Source organism: Primulina tabacum, chromosome 1 (assembly GCF_025594145.1).
Source record: "Primulina tabacum isolate GXHZ01 chromosome 1, ASM2559414v2, whole genome shotgun sequence".
Classification (NCBI taxonomy): domain Eukaryota; kingdom Viridiplantae; phylum Streptophyta; class Magnoliopsida; order Lamiales; family Gesneriaceae; genus Primulina; species Primulina tabacum.
The window spans coordinates 55,339,306-55,359,456 of NC_134550.1; the positions used below are offsets into that span (position 1 = coordinate 55,339,306).

A 20,151-nucleotide genomic window follows, 5' to 3' on the forward strand; every position below is an offset into this window, starting at 1 on the left:
TTAACAAAAACAAAATTGGGCTTGAAATCAATTTAGGTGAAGAGTAAAATTAAAATAGAATTTTAAGTCGAATCATATTGCAATTAAACTATTTATAATATTGCAAATTGCCTATTGATCAATAGCTCCTGAATTAACATATATATGTCTTTTTGGTAAGAAATAAACTCTCTCTTTTTTTCTTTTTTCTTTGTTCTTTTTTCTTTGACGGTTCTCTTGTACGTATGAGAGTGTTTTGTTGTGTGGCAGTTGGCTGGGAAGAGTTGACCATGATCACTACTTCCATCCCTCCTCCTTACCATATTCTACGAAACTTCTCATGAAATTGATTATCGTATGTATGTATAGCCAGCTTCCAACGGGGGATTATCGTTAATTTTACTTATTCCACGACTAAACACGTCGTAAATACATAATTCCGTTGTTACTATAAAAGTTATAATTCTGTGTTGTTGATAGAAGTTAGGGTTGTGATTAATTTTTTCTGACAATATTTGAAAACGACAAGCATATGTATGAACTAATGAAAATACATATGCAAAATTGTCAATACTTGAAAACTGTCCCTATACTTTACTTGGTTTTTTCTAGATGCGATATTTGCTGCCTATTATGGTCAATATTTCAATGTGAAAGAGTGCTTTTTGTGATAAGAAAAGTGCTTTTGAAATTGGACTGTTCAAACCTAGTGATGGCCAAGATCTGAACTCAAAATTGATATATATTAGGTATGAAGACGAATTCGACGAGAACTCGTGTGAGACGGTTTCACGTGCCATAATTTGTGAGACGGATCTCTTATATTTGGGTAATTTTTTATGCTATGAGTATTACTTTTTATTGTGAATATCGATAGAGTTGACTCGTCTCACAGATAAAAATTCGTGAGATCGTCTCACAAGAGACCTATTCAACACATTTCATATATGCACAACTTCAGGATCGGAATATTAATTCAATTTATTGTTCCAAGTATATAATATTACAACGGTATACACATTTAAAATACGCCATAAATATGTTATATACAAAACCTAATTAATTAATATATAAAACAAAGTAATACATTAAGAATTGTGTAGACGGTATTCTATTCACATTTTTAATAATAAGATAGCAAGTAAATTTCATTAAATTCAGTTTTATATTAGATTAAACAAAATTTTAATTTGTTAATTTTGTTTAAAATTCGGTAATTTTGAATCCTAACTAAATTAGGATTATTTCAATTATTATTTTAAATTATTGAATTGTCAGAAAAAATTTAAACCTATAAGTGTTACTGAGTTTAATAAAAAAAAAACAAAAATTTATGTGAGACGGTCTTACGGGTCGTATTTTGTGAGACAGATCTCTTATTTGGGTCATACATGAAAAATATTATTTTTTATGCTAAGCGTATTAATTTTTATTGTGAATATCGGTAGGGTTGATCGGTCTCACGGATAAAGATTCGTGAGACCGTCTCACAAGATACCTATCATAAAAAATAAAAAAAAAACTTGGATTGAAACAATCATTTTATTTGGTTTGATTTATTTATTTATAAAAATAAATGTAAGAGTTAATAATATTATTTTGACGCAGTCATATCAAACATTAGCTTTTATAAAACTGTTAGTTTATGTATACATAAATAATATCATAAGATACAACATTAGTTTGGAAAATTTTCAGAATAATAATTTATAGCATGGACTCACACAATTTTTTTAATTTTTTTCACTAAAATACTCAATTCTAACATTTTTATATTTGAAATAACTTGATGGTCTTATTAATTGTGTCAATGAAGAATGTAAGTTAATCTTTTAAATTACTAGTCTTTTATTTAGAAATTTTAAATATTTTAAAAGATAAACTTTTATAAATAATAAAAATTTGGAAAATTATTAAAAACTATTAATTTAACCATCAAAAAATTAAATGGAAGATCCACATTAATTTAATTTTATTCATCATTTATTTTCTCGAGGAAGTGGGGAACAAATATTTAAGATTTTTGTGTTTTGGAAAATCCTCAACTTTTAGTTGTTGATTCGTTAAATAAATCCTTTTAGTTGTCGACTATAAACTATAAATATGTTTATATTTTTAATAGATAAATACATCAAATTTTTCTAAATCAAGTTAAGATTATGTACCTTAATTTTATTTATTTTAAATTTTGTAATCGCACATCTAACCACCACCACACAAAATATTTATTTTTAATTTGATAGATAAATAATGGGAAACAGTGTGAATGATTTAGGGTAAAAAAAATCTCATTAATTTTCCATGGAGTAAGTGTTGGATCAATTAAGTTCTCGTGATTTAACAAACTGAGCCAAATTGAACCAAAAATGAGCTAAACTGAAAGGATTGTAAGACAAAATCTTTCTGAAGTCTAACTGATATCAAGGTCTACCGACCTGATAGCTGAACATCAATTGGACTAGAAGATAGTTGTGTAAATGAAGAAACATTCTCTGAAGAATCAGTTAGACTACTCAAAATAGCCGGATTATTGGATAAAATATTTCGTACTAACAGTCTCTAAATTGTCTTATGTGTTTTTTAAACATAGATTTTGACTCAGCTTCTTCTTAATTAATTGAAATCCAGAAACTGGTGGGATGTTGGTCATGCTTATACAAAAATGATTATAGTAACAAATTAGTATTATAATACATTATTTATCGAATACAGCTCACTTCTGATTTTCAGCTTTTCAATTTTGTTTTAAAAAATTACTCACTTCGGATTTTTTTTCACATTTCTTCATAATCTATAAATTTAATCACTGTTTTAATACCATAATCTAGTGCAAACACTCGCCTAATTTGATATTAGCTTATGATTATGTCACTTATGATATGATCTCACGAATCTTTATCTGTGCGACGGATCAACTCTAACGATAAACACCATAAAAAGAAGCATAAAAAGTAATATTTTTTCATGGATGACCCAAATAAGATATCAATCTCACGAAATACAACCATGAGACCGTTTCAGGTAAGTTTTTGACATAGCTTATCACAACCCCCTTCATTAATTTTGTACCATTTAACTTCTTGTGGTAGATTGTATAAATTATTTACTAAGGGCAGGAAAACCATGAGATTACACTGAAAACCACGTGAGGCAGGGAGTTAACACGGGAGAGACCTGTAGGTTTCTTTTCTTTGGCATGCACTAGCATATAAGGAAAATTTCATTATCTTTTACACATTTCGGTTCTATTTGACCTTCCAATGTTACCTTCCTGCCTTTAGGTGCTCGAGCTCGAAGCAAATGAAGCTTCTGGACAAAATGGTGAGATTCTTCCCGAGATACAGGAGTCACCTACATCGTGGCATACAATTATTATTGAGCAGAGGCAGCAGACTATCAAGTTGTGGGATGTTTGCCATGTCTCAATCATTCACAGGACACAATTTTATCTGCTATTCAGTGGGGATCATGCTGATCAGATATACATGGAAGTGGAGCTTAGACGCTTGACATGGCTGCAGCAACACCTAAACAAACTTGGAAGTGCAAGCCCCGCTCGTGTGGGAAACGAACCCACAATCTCTTTATCATCCAGGTTCATCACTGTCTATCCTAAAAACGAGCTTTTTTAATGATGATTATTAAGTTAGAAGCTTCTGATTTCAAATTATCTAATACGTCATTCAGCATCAGAGCGTTGAAGCGTGAAAGAGAGTTTCTTGCAAAACGGCTAATAACACGTTTGACGACCGAGGAAAGAGATGCCCTGTACATGGTATGGGATGTACCATTGGAGGGGAAACAACGAAAAATGCAGTTTATAAACAAGCTCTGGACCAATCCATATGATTTTAAGCATGTGCAAGAGAGTGCTGAGATTGTTGCAAAGCTTGTGGGGTTCCACGAAGGTGGAAATATCTCAAAAGAAATGTTTGAATTGAATTTTGCGGTCCCATCTGATAAAAGACACTGGTTTATGGACTGGAATCAGATATCAGACCTCCTTCACTTGTGAAAAACTTCAATCTCTGTACTCATAATCCCAGTTTAGGTTTTCTGTATACAAATTGAGGCTCCCAATTTTTTTAGTTTCTCTGTGTTTAAATGATGTCTGTTGTACCAACAACCCCCCTCCCTTTTACTTTAATTTAGTGTGCACTAATAGCAACTACAAATATCATTCTCTTAAAAATATATTAAATCCTTGTCAAATATATATATGTATATACTAATCGCTCTTTATCCACTCCTACCATCTCCCAATAATAGTTTCGGGTAGCAGCAAATAAACTACTTAGGAATGTGCACCCTTCTCCTTTTTGCCAAGATCCTGCAATTATTATTATTTATTTTTTGTTTTTGTTTTTTTTTTCCGGGTTAAGAGAGACCACCAAAATTAAGTGATCCGCAATGTCCGTAGCCAGAGAGGGATGGTCACTCCCTTCCTTCAAAGTTTCTCACCCATGTGTATTTTTTTATAGAATCCGTATAGGATTAAATGGTATTTCGCCTCTAACTTTTGGTACTGTCAACGGCTAGAGCAAATGTACCATACAATTAATACATTGGTGAGTTAAAGGCTATCTAGAGCCACACCGGTGCAATATTTTCGAGAAGATTGAAGAATGTAGCAGCTTTAAGCCTGATCCTAGAAAACATGGAAATTACCTGATTCAAGGTACCAAAGTTGTGTCTCTGTTTTGAGATTGACAGTCTTTTGCAAGGGAAAAAAAACGTACAGGAAAAAAAAAAAGGAGGGAAAGAACCAACAGTTTGGAAGTGTGTTTGCATTAATCTCGACTTATGGAACTTTTCAAACAAATTTGAATAAAGAGAACATTTTCCAATAAATTAAAGATTCAGTTTCAAACAACAAGATGGTGTTAAATTTAGGGACAAAGATTCAGAAATCCCATGATCAACGAAAAAAAGTCTATATTGCAGTTCCTGAAATCTGTACAGATTAAACAAAGCAGCGGCAAAATTTATGAGAGCTGCCAGAGTGTGACGGCTTAGATTTGAGAAATGGCCGCAGTTTTACAAATGGGACAAGTTTTTTTCTGCATCAGCCACTGCTTTATGCAATCAATATGGAAGGAGTGTCCACAGTTCAGGTTCCCTGTCTCCTCATCCTTTTTGCATTCCTCCTAGTTTATATATTCATTAACGTAGGTTAGAAAATCAGATAATATTTTCAAAAAACAGATTTAATGTTATTGATATATGTTTTAAATGATCTAATAGTTAGGACAAAATTTATACCATATTTATCCCAATGTCACACCTAAATAAAGAGGCTGACGGAAAGAGAGGTGGTAAAAGTTTTAGCCCTATGAACCTTGTATCAACCATATAGATCGTTGTAGCCTAACCAGTAACCACATAGTTTCTGTGTAGGGATGGAAATGGGGCGGGACGGGGTGGGGCGGGGCGGGGTCATACCCGTCCCGATCCCCGCATTTTCGGGTTCGAGGAATCCCCAAACCAAAAACTTCGGAGATCAACTTCCCATCCACGTCCCCATCTCCGTTTCAAAAATATTAATATGAGAAGACGATGACGGATTCGGAGATTTTCTCAAACCAAAACTTATTATTATCTATCATTATTAGTGATATTATTATTATTATTATTATTATTAATACTTTAAAAATAATAATATTATTATATTATTGATACTAATAATATTATTATTTTATTATTGATATTATTTTCGGGGCGGGTTCGGGGATGGGGATAGTAATCTCATACCCGCCCCGAACTACATCGGGGATTTAAAAAAATCTCCGAACCCGAAAAAATCGGGGATCCCCATGTCTAGTATTTCACTATATTTCTTTTATTTTAAATTTTAAAAATGAGCAATTAAATAAATAAAAGCTGTTGAAAACAAGGAAAACCATGTCTATACATAGTACCAATACCAGAGACCACAAGGCTAACCTGGCATATACTGCATTTCTTTTCCATTTCGGTGGGAAAACGTGAGGTAAAACTGTTCAACATTCCAAGCTTACTACTCCTCAGACAGTGAGTTATCTCATCTTCTCTGAGACCAGTGTTCACATAGCCAATACTGTCACCGAGTTCCAGTAATTCCTGTAGAGTCCTGTGGAAGTTAAAATATCTATTGGGGGCATAACATTCAAATATTGGTAGCGGCTCAACAATATTAAGCAAAGCCAAGTATGGAGCCACACTTACCTCATATGACATGCTATCAATATCTAGCCTCATATCCCGGTGTAGATCGAGCACATCAGGACTCCCTTCTGTCAACAAACTACTTTGGAGCATTACAATCTGCAAACCACACTGATACTTCTTAAATTCACAAAAAAGTCTTTTTTCATCATCTTTTTCAGTTACAACCAGAAATGCTTGATAGGTCAAGTTAGACAAGATTCAAGCCAGAATCACCCAGTTAATTCATGTGTGAAGCAGAACAATAGAAGTGATTTATGGCTTGAACCAGATTTGGTGTCTTGATGGGTTGAACTGGGTTTTCAATTAGAGGATTAAGCAAAACTGGATTCATTCATACCAATTCAGTTCTAGTTAGCTACCAGACTTGATCTGTTTGAGGTGGAAATCAGTATATCCCCAGAACTGGAATGATTCCATTGGATTGGTCTGGATGCCTTGAAAGTTGAAACCCACTTCGAAAACTAGAGGAACCATTACGTGACAGGCCTCTAACTTTAATATTAACTAGCTTTCAACTCCACTGAATGGTATGGACATCAGATTTTTCAGCCAAGAAACACAACTAAACTCTAGTTAGCTATTAAAAAGTGAAGTAAGATGTGAGATATGAGATACCTCTGCGTCAATTTACATATCTCTGGCTTGGCTATTTTCTTATTCTTTCAATCCACTTTACAAACCAACAATCCATACCATTTGGTTGTAGGGGTTGTACTGCTTAATTGTTGAGCTAACAAAATTGTTTTGGTTTAAACTAGATAATTGTTTATGCCACAAAATATTCTACCTGATCACATATACCTCGAGTAATTCTTGTGTGGGTATAACTTTATTTTCATTGATATGCTTCAAAGGTACCAAAATACCAACAATCGCCAATTAAGTTTGTCAACTCAAGCCAGTTAGTCGATCCCATAGTGGGGCATTGCCCTCACTTAGTTCCAATGACTCATGAGGATCCACATACATTTTTTTATGTGGTCCCACATGTGTGACCTACTGTGGATCAATACCATCATTGTAGGTTGAACAAATCTGCTCAAGCCTTGCCTAACACTCTCTTCCCACATGTGGGACCACATAAGAAAATGTATGTGGCCCATTGTGGATCAATACCATCATTGTAGGTTGAACAAATCTGCTCAAGCCTTGCCTAACACTCTTCAGCTGTATGATCGATTTTCTGTAGGCAAACAGGTTGATCAAACATTCTGTTCAGGCTTAAGGATTTGATGCAAGACTATGTCACTATATTTGTTAGGAATTTCCAGCTGCTATATTCATTATATTATGAAAAACAGTTATTTTGAGATATTGACTCTTGCATTTGAATTTTGGCAACTAAATGATGTATTAATAAGATCTCAAGGCTTTTTATCATAGCAGAATGATGCAAAGGCACGGCAGATCCAGCAGTCACAAATCCATTATATGTACTTAGCTCAAAAGCATCCTTTATTTAATTATACATAAAAATTTAAGGTACTCGACAACTCGACACGTGAGTGTATATGTTTTTGAAGCCCTTGGAAAAGATGGTTTACTGATCACAACTAAGCCTATCAAAGTAATTTCAGTCACAACATCCTCGATCTCATAAAATTAGGATGATGCTCAAATTAGACAAACCTCAGCAAGTCCATCTCGGAAACCATTTCTGACACGACGGTTATGTCTAGATCCAGAAACATCAGAACAGAAGCGTGGAATTTCTAAGGCCACATCAGGATCAAAGAAAGGGATATCTTCTGAGCTCACCATTCTCCTCATGGTAAATGATGACCGCTGATAATTCACAAAAACTAAATAAATATCAGTATAAATTCATCTCTAAAGTGACAAGGTGGAGTTCATCATTTAACATCATAAAGCTGTTTTACAGGACAAAATCAAAAGAACCATTCAAAGAAAATCAAAAGAACAAAAAGAAATCCAATTATAAAGGTTCATAAAAAGGTGAAACGAAGCAGGCAGAAAAATTCATTTGAGATATGGGATCCGGTTGATGATCTTCGGGATATAGATTGACCCAAAAGTTATTACCCAGTCTTCAAGTTTAACACAAAACCTTAGAAATGGTAAGGATGCCACGCCAGCAGAATTAGCTTAAGATTTAAGATTACAAAAACATATATCAATCACATGATGTGTCCCAAAATTATCATTTCAGATAAATGCTAGACCTGTGACTATGAGACAATGACTAGTAACTAGTGAGTCCCCATGATATTAGAACTGCAGGCAGCACCCTAATGTCAAGAACAGTACTCAAACAAAGAATAAAAAATCTATCTTGTGAACAAATGCACATAGTCAAGTAGTACTAGATAAAGAACAATGGGGAAATCCCAAAACAGAAACAGAGACACAAGAAAACACCCAAAGAATTCACCTTTAGCTGATATTAAGCAGAAACATTCCCCATTTTTCAGAAATATATGGAACCACAAAAATAAATGTAAAGAAAACGTAGAGCAAAGAAAAAAGCACGAGTACCTCCCTCTGACCAAGAATAATCTTGTCGACCCCATCGATTTTGCCTCTGGTAGACACAGAAGGAGGCCGTCTCGAAACAACACAATCAACAGAAGCAGCATCGGTGGTTAACCCAATCCCAGGACTGCACCAAACATCAGGCGCACTCACACAACTTGAAGATAGTGCCAATGAAAGCGAGGATTGGGACAAAGGGTTAGCATTATTGGTGCCAATATTAGAAACATCAGAAGAGTTGTTACAGAACAGCTTGCTGCCGCCGCTACTTTTCTTGGTCTTGAACACTTTCCTTTTCACTTTCTTGGCTTCCCAGTTGGATGAAGTTCTAATGGCTGCAGGAACCGAGACCTGTGAAGAGGCAGTGCAGCCTAGTCCTCTGAATGTGGAGGAAGTGAAGTTGTTCTTCTTCTTAGAGGTAGAGGCGTCAATTGTGGTGTCGTTGGATAAAAGAATCGAGGAGATGGTGGGTTTATAGCGAAGGGAATTTAGATCTGTCTCTGGGTTTGGGTTTCTTGACCTCCTGTACTTGGGGTAATCGGCCATGGCTGAGTTTTGTACAGACCAAAGCCAGGAGGAGACTACGGAATTTGGGAGAGGAATAGAGTGGCTACGTAATCCCAAGAATATTATATTGCTTTGAAAAAAGAGAAATGTTCTGTGCTTTAAAAAAGAATAAAACAAAGAAAGAAAAATGGTCTACTGTGGTTGAGAGCGAGAGAAAAGCGTTTGCTTTAGGAGCGTGTTCGTACAGTATTTGATTTTCGTGTAATTGACCACCTCTTAAAATAGGATTTAAACAAAAAATTATCAAAATTGATTGACAATAAGTTGTGTGAGATGATCTCAAGGGTCGTATTTTGTGATACAGATCTCTTATTTAGGTCATCTATGAAAAAGTATTACTTTTTATGCTAAAAGTATTATTTTTTTATTGCGAATATCGATAGAGTTGACCGTCTCACACGTAAACATTCTTGGAACCTTACGTACTCTAATTGATTTGACAATTTCGGAAATAATCCATAAAAATAGTAAAATGATAATTAAATAAATAATAAATAAATAAATAAAAGGCCGAGGAACCATTTCTCGGATTCATGTAATCCTTGATTTTACTTTTTTAATAAAAATATTAGACATTGATTTGTTTGATAATAACTTGTATTTCTCGATTTTCTCGTATGTCATGATGCATTATGTTTTGTTTGATAATAACTTGTATTTCTCGATTTTTCTCGTAAGATTTTGGTATTTTATTGTCAGTTCAATTTTATCTTTAATAGTCAATATTTTTTTTATTTCTGTTTAATATTATAAATATAGCTTATTTTTTTAAACAAAACTAGTGTTATATGTGCTTCAAATATTTTTGATAAAAACAAAGGTGACATGGAGGACCCCAATCCATGTGGACAAAAATTTAATATTTAAATGAATTTATAATAAAATATTATAGAGTCTTGTATCAACTTGTTATTTTCAAAAAATAAAAAATATAAACTAATTTTTACATGAACCTACTGAGGACATGGATTCACGACATGTCATTTTGTTAGATTATCAATGCAATTAACTAATTCAAAAAATAAAATAAAATGTTGATATAAAATACGAATCATGATATTGATTTAAACCAAAAAAAATTTAATCACATAAAATTTTAAAAATATTAAGGAGAAAGTCATTTATAGTTGAGATACTGTAGTTTTTAAACTCAAGACTTATATGTGGATATTATTTGTATTATATTTTATGTTATTTTAATTTATTTATAGAATTGATTAATAAAATAAATTATGAATAATATCAATTATATAAAAATCGAATGAGATCCTAGTAGATGATGTCCAGGTAGATCGGTGAGTTGGGTGGGTGGAGCAATCTACCGAGCAGATATGTGTAATTTTTCTGTGAAGATTTTGACATGATGGGATGAGCCCCCGGGTGGTCTGGTCTACCTTGGTAGGATGACCTCGAGTGGTCTGACATGCCTGATGGATGAGCTCAGGTGGTTTGGCCTGCCTTGGTAGGATGACCTCGTGTAGTCTGGCATGCCTTATGGATGAGCCCGGGTGGTCTGATGTAGTCTCCCGATTGGTCTTGCCTGCCTTGGTGGCATGACCTCGGGTAGTCTGACCTGCCTGATAGATGAGCCCGGGTGGTTTGGTCTGACTTGGTGGGATGACCCAAGGTGGTCTGGCCTAGTCTCCTATGTGGTCTGGCTGGCTGGTGGGATTACCTCGAGTAATCTGGCCTATCTTGACAGATGAGCAGCCTGGCCTGTGAGTACCCTTGATGGGGTAAGACGAGCTTGCGTCGGACGAACTGCACACACTCAACAAGAAAATGTCAGGTGGGGCGCTGGAAGAATTTCCGGTATGGTCACTCATACGCTTAAGTCAGTACTAAGGTTCGCTGAGTAGATAGATAATTTATTGAATACAGTAGAATGCAATATATATTTCCCAAATGAGCAAACCTAGGTATTTATAAAGGGAAGATGACCTCGATTATAGTGCATATACACTGTTTTTTATTAGACATATGCCCAAGACATTTCTTCTTACAGCTGCTCGTGCCCTGTCATCTTACAACTGCTCATGCTATGTCCTTGTCAATAGACATGGCAACTCATACTGTTCTGGTCTTGTCATGGACACTGATTATCATGCTAATGATGTGTGGTGACCAATACTAGTTTGGGTGACTTGAACCCTAGTCGGACTAGATGAACCTTGGCCGAACTAGAGAACCATATCCGAGCGAGAGGACCCTGGCTAAATTTTACACATGCTCTACTCCTATGAGCAAATTAAAATCTGGCTCGTTTAAGTTTTTTTTTCCTGTTCGAGTCCAAAATGACTTGTGCCCTTTCCAAGGCATCATATATCATCACTTGTATTCTTATATAAAAGAGAATTGTTATTTATACTCAATTTTGTGTTATATATATATGTTTTATTTAATGTATAAACTTTATGCATATGTGGAATGCAAATAATAAAAAAAATAGTGTAAATAACAATTCCACATGCATGATATAAACTACTATCGAACACAGACATATACATTGACATTTATATAACTTTATATTTTTTTCAGAAAAATAATAATATTGGCCAATTCTCTTGATTCCTCGGAATGTTATACTTTTTAATATTTGTAATTTTGTTATAGTTTATTAATTTCGTGCCCAATAAAGTATATCGTGGTCGCATCCAATTCTTTGTTCTAAAGTCTGTAAAACAGTAAAAATAAATAAAAAAATAAAAAAAAAAAAGAAGAAGAAGAAGAAGAGGAACACAGTATTTTCTTAATTGACGGAAGTGACACCTTTTTAAAAGGCTAGAGTATTATGTTTTATCGGTGAAGACGCAAATGTGACTATAATATAAAATAATGATTATTATATATATAAATCAAGATTATGATAATTAATATATCAAGTTGATTCATTAAAATTTTGTTATAGTTTTAAATTATTATTTTAATAACGATAATATAATTATGTTAAAAATGTAATTTATAGAGATAATATATGGATTTTTTAAATTTTAAAACGGATTATTATACGTATGAAAAATATTAATAATCTAAATAAATAAAATATAATCATAAGAACTAATCAGTGTCACAATAACCACCAAAGACATCAAATTTTATATATTATAATAGATATATAGTTAAATTTCAGGTATTATTATATTTTCAAATAGTATATTGGATGACGTCAGTATTTGATTTTATTACTAATAAATATTTTATCCGTTGTCTTAATAGAATATGTCGGCATAATGATTATAGTGTGCGAGTATTTTGGAGTATATTATGCCATTTTTATTATCATAAAATTAAAATATAAATTATATGCTAACAAGTAATTGAGATATTACTTGGGGATCGGGTTTTACTCTTGTTGTATATTCAATGATCAAATATGTGAAATCTATGCGCAAACTCATTAAAGGAAAAAAAAATTGAGTGAGTATCTTGTTTTAACGATTTCATTGATCTTTATCCGTGAAACGAGTTAACTCGGTTCATCTTTACAATGAAAATTAATATTTCGACATAAAAATTAATAATTTTATGGATAAGATCAGATTTAATATTTATCTCATAAAATTAACCCGTGAAACAATCTCATAAGAATTTTTGTATTTTTTTTTATAATGAGAGAATAAATCTATATCCCAATGTTAGATGAACCAAGTCATAACGAATATTATGCAATGATTATATAAAAAGATAGAAACATCGTTTAAATTGAGATGACTATGATTTTATTTATTAACGTAGGTAGAAAACCTTCTCGAATTTTTTATTTTTTTTTCAATTCAAGAACCATTTTATGGTGATATCTTTCTTTCTTTTTAAAGGACATGTTATTGTTCTAAGATATGCCGTTCATGGTAGGTACCCACCATCAGTGGGGAGTCGGGAATCCGATTTTACCCGGGTTATAATTTTAAACTCTAAAATCCTTTAATATTTTAAATTGATTTACCTAGAATCATATCAAATTTATCCAAAATTACACAAAAATTTACATATAATTTTTTTAAAAAAATTTGGACCAGCCCGGGTGAAAAGTACTATGGCTCTGCCCTGCCCACTATGACCACACATAATCCAATTGAAACAATGCAAAGTGCAAACTACTCACCACAATTTAAAAAAAAAAAATTCTTGTAATATGGTCTTACGAGTCAATTTTGTGAAACGAATCTCAAATTAGAGTCAACCAAGAAAATATATTATATTTTATATCAAAAATATTATTTATTATTATATGTATGAATATGATTGAACCGTCTTCACAAAAAACAGATACATTGTTTCTTTTAAATGTAAACTAAAGACAAGACCCAATTTTCTTGTTATTAATCTTCCATCCTTTTCTGATGTAGTGTACAAGGGTGAATATGAGGTTAGAAAATTAGAGGGGACTAGCTTGTAATGAACAAAAATCTGCGTGGTCCCTAACCACAATACACAACGTGACCAAACAAATCCAACCCATTTTTGTAATGAATCAGGCACGTAACTGAGGTGGGGTCTTCACTTGATTTGTTGAATCATGCTATAGCCGAAGACTTGGATATTCAAATTTTTGATAACGTTCAGTCGAGTTAATTCGGAAATCGGATATGCCAATTATTATAATTTGACAAGTTAAAAATGGTTTACAACTTTCATTACAACACGAAGGCATCGACATCGCACTTGAACATTTAAGCAAGTGGATGAGATAAAGATGTGACAAAATGATGATGAAACTCGCAAACGTTGTTTTTCGGTCAAAATAGCGATTTGTTGTTTGTTAGGAGTAGAAATTGCGACCTAACAACCCAATACATGGTTGGATGGGTAGCAATGTTCCAAGATTCATTAAAAGGCTACACATGATAAACTCATAAGAACTTCTGATTGATTTATTTATTTTTTAAACGAAATAAATTAAAAGTGCGAAGGATTAAGGTATCCGAAAGTACTAATTTTACACAAAAGATGTTCTCACGAATCAATTTTGTGAGACATATATCTTATTCGAGTAATTCATAAAAAAGTATTACTTTTATGCCAAAAATATTATTTATTTTATTATTGTAAATAATGGACATGGTTGACTCGTTTCACAAAAGACTTGCTATTAATTTTAATATTTGGAGACGAATAATTTAATACATCTTGGAGAAGATTGATTAGTTTTAAAAAATAAAAGAAGGCCGTGACCGTGGAATAATTTTTTGATTAAAATCATATATCAAACTTTTATTGGGGCCAACAGAAAATGGATCGCAAGTTTATCAAAGCTTTAAATTGAAAAAGAGTCCCATAAATAATTTGATGGTTTCAAATTATGACTTTTTCTCGAATATTATTACATGTATTGTATTTATTTTATTTATTAGAATGCTAGTATCGATTAATTTTATATGGTGTCATATTCATATTCTGGTACTAACAATGTAACCCATACGAAAATTCGACACTAACCTATCCAATTTCGATTCATTATCATCTCGACTACGAAATGAGGTAGGATCTTCGAAATGAGATAGGGTCAAAAAGGATCCTACCCCGTTGGACTAATTCTTCGATTCCATGAAATTGTAAAGATATATTCCAAGTGACGAACTGTGTTTTTTCAAATTTTCGAAACTGTCCAACGTGAAGAAGCTCCATGTGTCAAGGACATACCCTTTCTTTTAAATTTTAAATATTTTTTTAATCTATCATTAGATATTTGAGAAGTAATTAAGAAATCATTAAATAAATATTTAATCACAGTTATAGTGACTTTGAAACAAATTAATCAGCTAATTATTTTTATTAGGTATTGGTAACTTTCTGAAAATATGCTTTACTTTTGTTTTGATTTGACAGAGTTGTTGGTGCAGTCCTTGTGGACCATGATGGCATGTGTTTGGTGAAATGGAAAAAAAAAAAATTAGAGAAAATTTGTTTTAATATGAGATTTTTGTATTTACCATCCCCACTTTAATATTATTTAATGAATTTGACATTTATCATTATTTTATATTATAAAATAAATGTCAAATAAATTAATATTTTATTATTTTAAATAAATTTTTTTATCCAACAAACATAAATTGAATTAAATAAAAAGTCATTGTGTTGCATCAATGTATGCATCATATTTTTTGAATTAATATAAATAAAAATCATTAAACATATATATTTATAAAAATAAGTAAATTATATTCATTGTTTTTTTATTAATTTAATAATATTCATTGTTTTGTTTTTTTTTTATAAATTTAATAATATTCATTTTATTGAATAATCAAATATAATTGAACTTATAAACAGAACAACAATAAAATAAAACTTCATGAAATACCAAACAATAATGTAATCATATTTTGCTAAAGTTTTCTAGCTATGTTTGTTATTTTATAAAATTATTAATTTATGTTCATTTAAAAACAAAAAAATTGTGTTATTGAAGGGGGTCGTAGTTTTATACACGGGTTTTCCGAATTATCTTATTATTTTATTGAAATTATTAATTTAACACGCTGTTATAAGTCTAGACTGAGTAAAAATTTTATTTTAAAGATATTATTAATTTATCAAATATTAATCTATAGAAATTTTACTATATCACGATAATTGTTTCTTAGAAACAACAATAATTAGAAATATATATTTTTAATTAAAATACTTTTTGACAGTCTTTATTAAAACAAAAGTCGATATATAGATTTACTTAAAAACATCATCTATATATTTTTTTAAAGTTTTATTGAAGACCATTCTAAACATTTACATACTGGTCAAACAGCTACAGATAAAAGGCTCACACATCTTTATTTTTTAAAATCCACTTTTTAGAAAGAAAAGAGGATGAAGAAAATACTGTATCTCATTTTTTCCTCTATTCTGAAAGTGAATTAATGAATATGCAAAGTTTACATTTATGGAATTCATAACTTTACCCTTATGTAATAAACTAATCATAAGGTCTCAAATTAAATAAGAGTGTGTTGAGAAAATAATAATAATAAAATATTGTTAAATATGAATATATGCTTGTGTTATAATAATATAAGTTTTGGTGATTTAACAAAGCTGTTGATCCGACGGATAATTACAGAGTTCAATTAACTGAATTGAAGAATAAAACTGAATATTATTAACAAAATTTTTCCAAGAGTCTGACTGACTATCGAGCTAAACTGATAATGTAAGAGGGATACTGATAGACAAACTGATATAAGGACAACCGATGGAGTCTGACAGTTTATTTCAGTCGACCAGTCAGCTCAAATCCAAACATTTTATGAAGAATATGAGTATACTTAGTGATTAAGAATCATAGCTCAACTGAAATATCAGATAAAGTTTTTCGTATCAACAGTTACTGATTCTCAACAGAATGTCAGAATTCACGCGCACTATTAGAACATAGACAAAAAGATGATGATCTAACAACAGAAACATCTGTTTTTTGAAATAGATATATGATTTACAAATATTACCATCATAGATGAAATCTATAAATATATCAGTTTGACAAGCCTATTAAGCTCACAAACTATCTGGATGTTTTGAAATAACTTTTAAATTTATTTTCGATCATAGCAGATTATATATTTAAGACAAATAAGAAATAAAAGTAGGTTTTTTGTAAAACGGTCTTACGAATCTTTATCTGTGAGACGGGTCAACCATACCGATATTCACAATAAAAAGTAATACTCTTAGCATAAAAGTAATACTTTTTCATGAGACCCAAATAAGATATTCGTCTCACAAAATACGACCCGTGAAACCGTCCCACACGAATTTTTGCCAAAAAAATAAAAAGACTTTTATAATCAGGAAGAGCGAGTATACAACAAGCACAAGATTTCCATAGTCACGGAAAAGCTGACATAGCTTTATACAATAAATAATTATCAAGGAAACTTGCTTTCACTTTCTTTTTTTTTAGACAAACTTGCTTTTACTTTTGTGTATAAAATTAAATAATATTGTGACAATATCATTGACCATGCATCATGACAAGAAACCATAGACTCCATAGCTTTATAAATACTCCATCCACGCATGTTTTACACAATAATTGGTGATGCTGATAAATTATTAATATTAAGTTTTTCAAACAAATAATTTTTTTGTTGAATATTTCTTGTGTTCATATGATATAATTGAGCTTGCACATACACACACATATAGATACAACTGGCTTATAATAAATCAATTGAATATATGGATGAAGATTGTGATTACTTGTTCAAAGCTGTCCTAATCGGAGACTCTGCTGTCGGGAAATCCAATCTGCTCTACAGATTTGCAAAAGATGAATTCTATTTGGACTCGAAACCAACGATTGGAGTCGAATTTGCTTACCGAAGTATTAAGGTTGGTGATAAGATCGTCAAGGCTCAGATATGGGACACCGCCGGCCAAGAAAGGTAGTTTACTAAGCCGTTCGTCGTCTTCTTTTTTTTTTCTTTCTTTATGTTATACATAGATAGATTAATATATGTTTTTGTCTGGCATGAATATCAAGTTTAGCCCGTCATCTTTGTGTTTTTGTAATTTAATCATTTTTCGACGTGACACACAGATATATGTTTGAATATAAATTTGTATGCCATTTTTTCCCCATAGGTTTAGGGCGATCACGAGCTCTTACTACCGAGGAGCCCTTGGTGCCCTACTAGTCTACGATATAACAAGAAAATCCACGTTCGAAAGTTTGAAAAAATGGTTGAAAGAGTTAAGAGAATTCGGCGGCCCGGAGATGGTGGTCGTGCTCGTGGGCAACAAATCGGATCTACTGCATTCAAGAGAGGTGAATCTAGAAGACGGGCAGAGTTTGGCGAAGCTCGAGCAAGTTTCGTTCATGGAAACATCTGCTAAAGAGAATTTGAATGTTGAAGAGGCATTCCTCCACATGATCCATAGGATATATGAAATCACAAGTCACAAAAGCCTTGAAGCCAAGACAAGTAGTCGTGAATCCACAGATTTGAAAACCCTTCAAGGGAACAAGGAGATTATATGCATTGATGAGGTATCCGCCACCAAACAACCTAGTTCTTGTTGTTTGCATTGAGGCAATGTTCTAACTCAATTTGCTTTTAAGGCATGCATGTCCATTTTTTTTTCCTTTTACCAGCTTGCAGCCACATAAATTTTAGAAGATTTGTTTGACCTCATATCTTCATACTATTTTTTTAAAAAAAAATGGCTTGAGAATCTGTAGCCGCTATCATTTGGTATGCATTGAGTAAACTGCAGGTTAACGTAGTAGCTTGCAAACCATGCTAGCTAGATAAACCACATTGGACAAAATCTGTATGACAGGTTTGTCTGAGAAAGTATCGACAAGAGGATCAAATTCATGATGGTAATCAAACACTTGTTTACTTTACCAACTCGAACACCTTCGTACTCTTGATAATACCATATTAGAATGACTTTCATTAAAAACTCGAGGTAATTAAAAGGGTACATATATCACTTATATTTATATTTCAACAAACACAGACAAATGGAATTTGTGAGCACATGATGACAATGCTGATAATCAGTAGAATGTTCATGATGGTGCAATGGAGACTTTTTCAAGCTCTATTACATATTCAAGGGTGGCAAATGGAGGGATCTTCACGGCTTCGCAGAATTCTGCTCCTTCTTCGCCGAATCCTAAGCTTGGCGGGACGATAACTCTCCTCTTCCCACCTGCATTCATGCTTCTCAAGACATATTCTATTCCTTCACATATTCCTTTACTGTAAGGCCTTGATCCCATAACAAGTGCCAATGGTCCCTTCTTCCTCTTTCTGTCATTAATATCATCTCCAAATGTATCCAGAAACACTTGTCCGGTGCTCTGTTCACTCCCCTTCACATTCATCACCACCAAATCTCCCGGTCTTGGACTCGAACCGCCCCCGACTCTAATGTCGTAATACCTTGTAACATCCATCAACTAGTTATTATGATATAATCAGTGGCGACCCAACTGGAAAATAATTGAAATTTTATGACCAAAAAATATATAATCATGTACTCTACTCCCAACATCCCTATCTCTCCCCGTTATCAATACAGGATCATGAAGCAGCTGAAGTAAGGTTCTTCCTTGCCTAGAGCTACCCGGTATTAATAATGCTACGAATTAGTTTACGCATCCTCTTAGCTATTAATTATTCCACCAAGAGTAATGTGTATGTACATACAAAAGACCCATCCAGAACGTAGGATAAATAATTTCCAGTATGTTTGGGAGTATGTTTTATTATTTCCTAAAATATTCATTGTATATAATACAGTAAACTTTAGATTTAAAATTATTAATGCAATGTATATATCGTGATGGTAATTTTTTCATTTTCCATGCCGCTACTATATGTACGATGTTGGACAATAACTTACTTTATGCCATTGGGAAAAACCACCTCTTCTTCCTTGTCCACATCTCTGTGAAAGTAAATGAAACTTGTCATCATAGAGTACATGATCAAGAATCAAACATGTATATATAGGATAATACCTCGTGTTCAGTTGTTGTTGTGAAACTTCGAAGCGAGTCTTGATTTGTTCGGAAACAACACCAACTGCAAGAAAACCAGCCCATGCAAGACCGGCACCAATGCCAAACCTCCTGGTTAAGGTGGAAGCAATCCAGTCAGTTGACTCTGCAGTATTGGTTTTGGTGGCAGCTGCAGGTTTAGGAGACACCACAGCCGCCGGTGGTGGTTGTGGCGGTGGCGGGGCTGCCGTTTGTGGCTGCGAAGATGATGAGTTGGGTGTTGGGGTTTGTGAAGATGAGAAGTAGATATTTGTAGTCTTGGGGTGAGACAGAAAGGGTGGGGATGCAAAGAAGGAGGCCATCGATTCTTGCTTTGTTTCAACGATTTTTCTAATTTTTCTTTTAGAAAAAGTGATGCATATGAAGAGAGAGAGATTTTCTAGAGTACCTTA

At 32.8% G+C, this 20,151-nt stretch overlaps 3 protein-coding genes and 1 long non-coding RNA gene across 4 annotated transcripts; 2 read left to right on the forward strand and 2 right to left on the reverse strand.

Annotated features, from left to right (window-relative positions):
- The first annotated feature begins 3,148 nt into the window (after nucleotides 1-3,148).
- Nucleotides 3,149-5,118, forward strand: LOC142551420 (uncharacterized). The gene is made up of 2 exons (XR_012821572.1): nucleotides 3,149-3,574; nucleotides 3,667-5,118. It is a non-coding gene; the product is annotated as an uncharacterized LOC142551420 (long non-coding RNA).
- Nucleotides 4,806-9,328, reverse strand: LOC142551412 (uncharacterized). Its single transcript, XM_075660644.1, has 5 exons — nucleotides 8,683-9,328; nucleotides 7,816-7,971; nucleotides 6,184-6,282; nucleotides 5,923-6,078; nucleotides 4,806-5,126 (listed from the first exon to the last, which is right to left on the reverse strand). The coding sequence occupies exons 1-5, from the start codon at nucleotides 9,223-9,225 to the stop codon at nucleotides 4,992-4,994; spliced, it is 1,089 nt and encodes a 362-aa protein (XP_075516759.1). The 5' UTR covers nucleotides 9,226-9,328; the 3' UTR covers nucleotides 4,806-4,991.
- A 7,955-nt stretch (nucleotides 9,329-17,283) lies between these two features.
- Nucleotides 17,284-18,334, forward strand: LOC142551436 (ras-related protein RABA6a-like). The gene is made up of 2 exons (XM_075660675.1): nucleotides 17,284-17,630; nucleotides 17,830-18,334. The coding sequence occupies exons 1-2, from the start codon at nucleotides 17,425-17,427 to the stop codon at nucleotides 18,275-18,277; spliced, it is 654 nt and encodes a 217-aa protein (XP_075516790.1). The 5' UTR covers nucleotides 17,284-17,424; the 3' UTR covers nucleotides 18,278-18,334.
- A 296-nt stretch (nucleotides 18,335-18,630) lies between these two features.
- Nucleotides 18,631-20,151, reverse strand: LOC142551425 (peptidyl-prolyl cis-trans isomerase FKBP17-2, chloroplastic-like). The gene is made up of 3 exons (XM_075660663.1): nucleotides 19,721-20,151; nucleotides 19,603-19,647; nucleotides 18,631-19,139 (listed from the first exon to the last, which is right to left on the reverse strand). The coding sequence occupies exons 1-3, from the start codon at nucleotides 20,059-20,061 to the stop codon at nucleotides 18,764-18,766; spliced, it is 762 nt and encodes a 253-aa protein (XP_075516778.1). The 5' UTR covers nucleotides 20,062-20,151; the 3' UTR covers nucleotides 18,631-18,763.

Coding starts and splice junctions, on each gene's coding strand:
- LOC142551412 (XM_075660644.1), bottom strand. CDS start 9,225: ATGGCCGATTACCCCAAGTACAGGAGGTCAAGAAACCCAAACCCAGAG. Junction 6,079..6,183: donor TTGATAGCATGTCATATGAG/GTAAGTGTGGCT, acceptor AGGACTCTACAG/GAATTACTGGAACTCGGTGA. Junction 5,127..5,922: donor AGAAATGCAGTATATGCCAG/GTTAGCCTTGTG, acceptor TATATAAACTAG/GAGGAATGCAAAAAGGATGA.
- LOC142551436 (XM_075660675.1), top strand. CDS start 17,425: ATGGATGAAGATTGTGATTACTTGTTCAAAGCTGTCCTAATCGGAGAC. Junction 17,631..17,829: donor GACACCGCCGGCCAAGAAAG/GTAGTTTACTAA, acceptor TTTTCCCCATAG/GTTTAGGGCGATCACGAGCT.
- LOC142551425 (XM_075660663.1), bottom strand. CDS start 20,061: ATGGCCTCCTTCTTTGCATCCCCACCCTTTCTGTCTCACCCCAAGACT. Junction 19,648..19,720: donor CAACAACAACTGAACACGAG/GTATTATCCTAT, acceptor TTACTTTCACAG/AGATGTGGACAAGGAAGAAG. Junction 19,140..19,602: donor GTTTTTCCCAATGGCATAAA/GTAAGTTATTGT, acceptor GGATGTTACAAG/GTATTACGACATTAGAGTCG.